The sequence below is a fragment of the Mesitornis unicolor genome, unplaced genomic scaffold (assembly GCF_000695765.1).
Source record: "Mesitornis unicolor isolate BGI_N332 unplaced genomic scaffold, ASM69576v1 scaffold8894, whole genome shotgun sequence".
Taxonomy (NCBI): Eukaryota; Metazoa; Chordata; class Aves; order Mesitornithiformes; family Mesitornithidae; genus Mesitornis; species Mesitornis unicolor.
The window spans coordinates 38676-46156 of record NW_010179362.1 but is presented as its reverse complement, the minus strand read 5'-3'; the positions used below and the strand labels follow the sequence as shown (position 1 = coordinate 46156).

General features: G+C 51.7%; 1 protein-coding gene across 1 annotated transcript in view; it reads left to right on the top strand.

The window, feature by feature from the left end:
* The window catches only part of LOC104539258 (protein sprouty homolog 3-like), a 911-nt gene extending 531 nt beyond the window's left edge, over window positions 1-380 (top strand). Inside the window, 1 exon segment of the mRNA XM_010182735.1 lies at window positions 1-380. This exon segment is cut by the window's left edge and continues 38 nt beyond it. Within this exon segment, the coding sequence (XP_010181037.1) occupies window positions 1-380 (380 nt within the window).
* Window positions 381-7481: the final 7101 nt, after the last annotated feature.

The following is a 7481-nucleotide window of genomic DNA, read 5'->3' as shown; positions in this document are numbered from 1 at the left end:
TCCCCTCCTGCTGGCTCTGCAACCAGCGCTGCCTCTGCTCCCCCGAGAGCCTCCTCGACTACGGGACCTGCCTCTGCTGCGTCAAGGGGCTTTTCTACCACTGCTCCACCGACGACGAGGACACCTGCGCCGACGATCCCTGCTCCTGCGGGCCAGGCTCCTGCTGCGCCCGCTGGGCCGCCATGAGCTTCCTCTCCCTCCTCATGCCCTGCCTCTGCTGCTACTTCCCCACCTTGGGGTGCCTCAAACTGTGCCAGCGGGGCTACGACGGCCTGAAACGCCCCGGCTGCCGCTGCCAGAGCCACACTAACACGGTTTGCAGGAAGATCTCCTCCTCCAGCGGCGCGCCTTTCCCCAAAACGCTGGATAAGCCGGTATGACCCTCCCGGGGAGGAGAAGCAGGCTTCACTCCTCTTCCTCCTCCTCCTCCTCCTGCTCCTCATCCGTCCATCCCTCTCTGCTTCGCAGCGCTCCCCGCTACCCACCATCACCTCCTGGCAATGAGATGAGTGAACTGGGGGTCCCCCAGTCTGGGTGACCAGGGGAGCTGGCACCGAACTGGTGGGAAAGCGGTGGCTTTGCACAGGTGGGTGAGGGACCAGGAGAGGCAGAGTGAGGGATGGCTGGTCCCGGGGGGGTCCCTGGGACTCAGAGCTGCCACTGCCCCGTGGTGTGGTCCTTCCCGATGGGGGAAGAGACAGGTCAACGCATCCGCCGTGCAAGGGTCCTCCAGGAGCCAGCCCTCCTCCTCTCTCTTCATCTCCCTCCAGCACTTTCCATGGGTGACCTCTCTCCTTGGATGTGTTCCCCTTGCCTCAAAGGGTCTGGGGTGCCACAGGGTCCTGCCGGTGGCAGTGACTTCCCTCCAGGCTTGGGAGTTGCTGGGAGAAGCGAGTGATCTTCAAAAATGAGGTGGCATCGTATTTTTCTGTCTCGAAGAGGAAGGGAAGGTGTGGGAAGCTTCAGAAACCTTCTGGCAGGGGAAGGAGCTATGGGAGGCAGTCCAGCCCACTCGCTTCTGCCCGACTGCAGCGAGGGAAAGGTACCCTCTGGGATTTGGCTGAGAACAAGGAGCTAGTTTGAAATTGCCATTCATCTCTCGATGCCTCCAAGGGCTGCCTCTGGTGTGCACACCCTGGCTCCATCCCACTGCCGAGCAGATGCCACCAGCTCCATGCTTGAGCCCTGATCTGGTACCTTCCACCAGCACTGAATTTACTTTGAAACAAAATGCCCCAAACCCAAGTGTCCACAGCTGCCACCTGCATTGCTCCCCCTCTCAGTTAGCACCAATCTGGGGAGGCTCCACAGTGGGGACCTCTGCATCCTGCATTGGGCTGGAGGGAAATGGGGAGCAGAAGGGGGTCTCAAAAGATTGGGAGATTGACCTTCCCTCTTTGCAGAAGCTGCCTTGGGGTCCTCCCCTTGCTTTCCTTGGCCCACTGGCTTGCACATCACTGCCACACCAAACCCTGCTTAGGGCATCAGCATCCACCTGCAGCAAAGTGGAGATGGGTCTGGAGAAGCCCCAAGGCTTGGGCCATCTGCAGACCAGAAGGAGACCTGAATCAGGGTTGGTGCTCTGTGGTTTACTTGATGCCACGATGATATGCCCAACCCATCACTGCAATTTGTGGGGGGACCCTCCTGGCCTCAGCCCCATCTCCAGCTCTTGGTGGTGATCCCACTGGTGTCGGTCGGGGGATTTTGGAGCCGGGATGATGTCCCAGTGCTTGTCCCCGCCCCAAGCCTATGGTTCCCCTGGAGAAATGTATGCAAGGTGTCCCTTGACTTCCCCCAAAACCCCACCACCCAAGGCCCATCTGTCGCCTCCCCTCAGCCACCTCTTTACGTAGAGTTGGGTGGATCTATTTTTGTATATATAAATATACCGCTAGGACCGCTAGGTCTATTACTAATAATACTCATGATACTGCTGTGAATGATGCCAGATGCCAGGTTTGGCATCCTGGTACACTTGCACATGCTGGAGGATGATTTCCCAGTCTGTTTATTCCTAATCCCAGTTAGTTCCTAAGTAGCTGGGAGAGGGGGAAAGAGAGGTCCACAGATTGTCCTGGGGGGTTCTACTTTGCAGAGAGAGGAGGGGATTCAGTGCTGGCAATGGGGTGAGGCAGGAGGTAGACCCTCACAATGAGATTCCTCTTTCCATACATTTGCTGTCCAAAAAATTGCAGCTGATCTGAGCTTCCACTGTCATAGAGAAAAAGCAGCTCCAGGGAGTGATTCATCCCACCTGAAAACATTATTCATTAAACCCGTTCCTGGCACTGCCAGTCTCCCTTCACTCAAAGGGGACCCAAACATCAAATATGTGGCTCCCTGTGGGAGGGGAGGTGAATGCCACCCCTGGGAGAAGTTTGAGGACCCAAATCCTCACCCTATTGCACCTTGATAGGGTATGGGGTGCTGGAAGATGCTTCCTGCGGCTAAGGATGGAGACCCCACTTCCAGAAGCTGTGGGGGATTTGGGGCGATGCTGGGGGTGGCAGTGGGGACCTCCTGACATTAAGAAGGGAGGGGGCCAGGCAGGTCTGGGCAGTTTGCACATCCCTTGGACTCTGAAATAATCTGGGTTTTCAGGCAATGACCTTCTCAGAGGATACCCTGTAGGTGTGCGTGCCCCCAGATCAGTCTGTGTCTCTGTGGCAGCAGATATAAAATATATTGCAAATATGTTTGTCCTTATGCAAATAACTGCTTGGCTCCCCACGTCCAAGCGGTATTTGGGGGAGAGGCACCCTTTGTTTTGAACGCTTGGTTCACTTTCCTATTGGTGCTGATTCAACGCCTTCTTCCTAAAAACTGTACAACTTTTTTAGGGGAAAAAAGGTCCCTTTTTTGCTGAGGATTTGAGGCTTTGTCTCACTTGAATGGGAATGTGAGATAGTTCATTGAAACTTTTTAAAGAAAACTAATGAACAGAATTTTCCAACTTGCTCTACTTTGATTTTTTTTTCTCCTTCTTTTTTAAATGGATCCTACTTGTAAATTTAGTTACCACCTCTGTATCTTTGCAATTCATTGCTTCCTCTCCTGATGGTGGGATGACTCAACATGCAAAGCCGCAGCATTTTCAGGGCCTCCCAAGCCATGCGATCAGGGGGTGAGCTCCCCTGGGCGCCGTGGGGTGAGGAGTTGGCAGTCGTGCCATGGCTGGGGTGCAGGGATGAGGAGCACGGCCGGGTCTCTTGGACGTCTCATCTCCAAGACATGACAAACAAACCTATGAGATGTATTTAATGAAATATGGGACATGAAGAAGGGATTTGGAGAGGAGGAGAGCCCCAGATGTGCACTGGGGGCTGTCAGACCAGAGCCGGGCTTCACTTTGACTGTGTTGAGGGCAAAATGCAAAGCCACATCCAGGCCTTGCCACTCCATGGGATAGAAAGGTTTGGAGGTGTTGGCCCTTACCCTCTTTGTAGGGTGGCTTAGGGGGCTTGATCTTCCCAGCATTCTAGAAAGGACAGCTTGGGGTTTGCCAAAAGCTCTCCGAGAAGGCCACCTCTGGTTCATCGAACCCATCTGGTGTCAGGAAGGCTGTGGGCAGCCTCTGATCATGATTTTTTTCTTTTTTTTTTTCCCCTGAGCTTTTCCTAACATCTTCAGACCAGATCCATCCTGCTCCCTCCCCATCTTTGGCTGCCAGATCGTTTGGTTTCCCTGCAGAGAGGGCTCCAGTTTTGGTTGGGGTTGTAAGCCCCTTTCCTGTCCCACCCTGTAATGAGTCAGACAACATCTGCTCCAGATGTTTGTCTGCAGCTGCTTGTCCTGGCAGTTTGGGTTTCTCTCTGTCCCAACATGCCTTTTTTTGGCTTGCTTTTGGGAGAATCATGCATTGAGTCCCCCATTTTTGTGTTGTGTCTCCACTGGTTGTGGGGTCCTTTGCCAGGGAACATGCAGGGCTTTTGGGCAGGTTTAGGTGCCAAAGGAGCAGGAGCTGCTGAGCAGGACCTGAGCTCCCCCTGCTCCATTCACCATGCAGGAGTCTCCTCTTCCCACCTAGACCTCCAAAGCTCCATCCATGCTTGCTTTCTCCAAGGCTTCCCTTGGTCCTGCTCCCCTCCTTCCCAACGTGTGATTGGTTCCAGTATGGGTGAGAAGGGGTCACTGGGGACCAACGTGGCCTCTCCCACCCGTCTCAGCGTTCCCAGTGGATGGACAGAAATGGTCCTTGGGCTGGAGTCCACCCATACCTGAGAAATGTCAGTGCCAGCCAAGTGCCTCAAAGAGCAGGGGGGAAGCATTTTGGGGCTCTACTTTCAGATTCCCACAAAATCCCATCTAGTTTGCTCTTGCCCATCCCCATGCATGGTGGTGGAGAAGTGTCACCAACAAAAAGATGCCAAAGCACAGAGTAACAGCTCATGAATGGCTCCTTTAGTGCAATAAAGAGGGATGAGTGGAGGGGTGAGAGGACTGGACTGCATGGGGAAGGAGCACACCATGCCCCAAAATTGCCATTTCCAGCACCCACTTTGTCAGTTTGCTCTCTGTCTTTAGCCCTTGGGCTTTTCAAGGCTGGAGAAAGCTGGGAGGTCTTCGCGTGCTGGAAGGTGTAACTTTTTGTGATGAGCATGTGAGGAAAGTAGGTAAGGGATGTACCCCCACTCCAAAGCCCAGCCTTGGTCTTTAATGGGATCCAGATCAGGCTTGACTCCTTCCAGGAGCCTGTGGGATCTGCAGCAGCTGGAAACTGCTGATTGGCATCTGGTCCATGTAGGTCAAACCAGAGCTGTAGAGCTGTGGTCTATGTGGGCTTCGGGATCTCTTGCCAACCCTTAGTCCCAGAGCGCAGGTTGGGTTGAGATCTGTTGTCCTGCTTGAGGCGATGCTGCAGAAGAATCTCTTGAGTGCATAAGCCAGGGAGGCTGAAGTGTCCTCTTGCAGGGATGTGGGATGGACAGGAGAAGGTCGCATACCTCCATGGGGCAGGGGGAAGGTGCCAGCACTGGATGTGGGAAAGCAGGGCGAGGTCTTTAGCTGGGTCCATCAGCCCGGAAGTATGTGGTCATCCTGGAGCTGGCACGGCCGGTCCCCACCTCTCCCCTTTCTCCCTTCCCCTCTCTTTCCCCCCTGCCCATCCCTTCCCAGGGGTCCCCCAAGGATGCTCCATGGACGGGGTACTCAGCACAAAGCTCTTCTTAGAAAATGGATCACCCTTGGCTTCAAAGGAGAGGCTCCTACCAAGGACTGAAGCCTCTAATTCTCCATTTAATTGGTACACCGGCACCCTGTACAGTGTATAAAGAGATCCTTCCCCCAGCTGTCTTTATCTGGGTTCCTTTCTATAAGGTATAATATATGTTTATAACCTGATGGCTGTTTTTTGACAATACTCTTGTACCTTTTAAGGGAAAAAAAATAAAAAAAACCAACCAAAGTATTTATTTCAAAAGTTTATTTTAAAGATAAGAAAAAAAATAACCTATTTATTTTAATGCACCCTCTTCTGTTTGGTTTTCTTCTCTTGCAAAGCTAATAACTGTTACTGAACCACTGCTGAGATGAAAGAAGTAATTCTATGGGTGGCTTCACAAGCCCACTTAGAGCAACTATTCAATAAAAATATATATTAATTTTGAACGTGGTCTCATTCTTGTCTTTGTGATGGCTGGGGCATGACTCAGACTCCTGCTTCTGCTGCGGGGTGGCTGTGGACAGGGTATTGGAGTGATCATTTTTAAAGCAAAGGGTAGGAGCAAACAGGGAGGGACAGAGGGAAGGAATTCCTGAGATTTGGGGGATTTTGGTCACTCCTTAGGTATTCCAACACATTCCCAAAGCCTCTTCCACTGCCAGAAGAGATGGGATAATGCCATAAGGCCGTGGACATCCGCAGTTTGGATGTGGCTGTCTCTCCTCACCAGCTGCAGAATATGCCTTGGTGATGTGTTTAGCCCCAAAAAGATGGATCTGGGCCATGGCACCAGCAGTTGCTTGGTCAGACTGGTGTTTTGTCCACTTTTGCACATACAGAAGCCGGTAAATTCTTCTTGGCTCCAGGGTGTCTTCTGTCCACCTAAAGCCCTTCTTTCATAAGATGGTAAATCTTCATTCGAGCACTTCCAGACCATGAAGTCCTTTCACATGGATTGGATGGGTGATGGATCCCATGGCTGGTGGCACCTCTCTTATTCCCATTGGACCTTGTTGGTGTTAGCTTCCAGTCCTTGATTCTGGATGAGCCTGTTTTCAAAGAGTGCTTTTGTAGGATCATTTTGCTAGGCCAGACCCATACTTAGACACCTCTCAACATTTATGTTTAATTAAAAACAAGCATTCCCCGTGTCTCTCACGGTAAAGCCTTTTCTCAGCCTGTTTTATTGGTTTTTGTTCATACTGTGGCTGGTTTCAGAGCTGGCTTTCCAAAATACGTTCTGATGCCTCAGCCCCAGAGTTCAGGATCTGTCTCTGTGTTGTGGAGTACAGATGTGAGTCCCATCCCTGCTGTGACTCACTCTTTCTCTGCTTTTAAAACAAAAGATGGCTTTAGGCCATTTGTCACCCATTGGCTCTTTCCAGTAAAAAAGTCCCTCTTTTTTGGACACAGCCAATTGGTTTTGTTCCTCAATGCACAGCCTCCTATTAACTATGTCAGAGCCCTTTTTGGTTTGTATGGTACCAGCTTCCCAAGCCTCTCCTGTCCTCATCAGTTCATGCCACCAAATCCCACCGACATCTATGGATCTTTGTCAGCTGTGGTCCTGTAGGGTGAAGGAAGGCTCAAGAGCTGAACTGCGATGTGAGATGAGCCAAGAAGCATGGGTAGATGGCCTACAGCCTATGGTGATCTGAAAAAGGTGGTAATTGCTTGCTTAGACATTGTCATTCTCCTTAGTAAAGTCACAAAAAGTGACAGTAATTGGGCTTTCTTTTAAGATTAGGGTGATTCTTTAAACTTTCCTGTTTTGCATCCATGTGGAGACCAAGTAGAGGCTCCACAGGCGCAAGCATCCCATGACACGCATCATAAAAGAGAGAGTCCAGATGAACCGATGGTAGCACCAGGTCACAGTCACGTAGCTGACTGTGTCAGCTGGTACCACATGGACATTAGGGTCTCTTTTGCTGCTTTAGCCCAGAATAATGAGCCACTTTTTTGGCTAACGTGGCCAGATGTTGTTCAGAGCTGAAATGGCCTGTACCATGCTGTCCTGGGACCACCTCAGCTCCACTAAACCCTCCGTTAGAGGCAAAGAAAGTTTTCCACAAGTGGATTTCCACCCTTTTGGTGTTGAAATCTTCCCTTTCCTTCAGGGGGGGAGCAAAGCCAAGGCAAGCTCAGGTCCCTCTGGGGATGTCCAGGTGTGATCCCATCCTCTGCCTGTGCTGGAAGCCCAGAAGAAGCCGCATCACTCCCCAGGCTGGGAAGGATGCCCGTTGTGCTCCAGGAGAGCAAAGGAAGGTGGTTTGCAGTGGTGAGGTTTGCTGTCTAGACAGCAGAGAGAAATGAG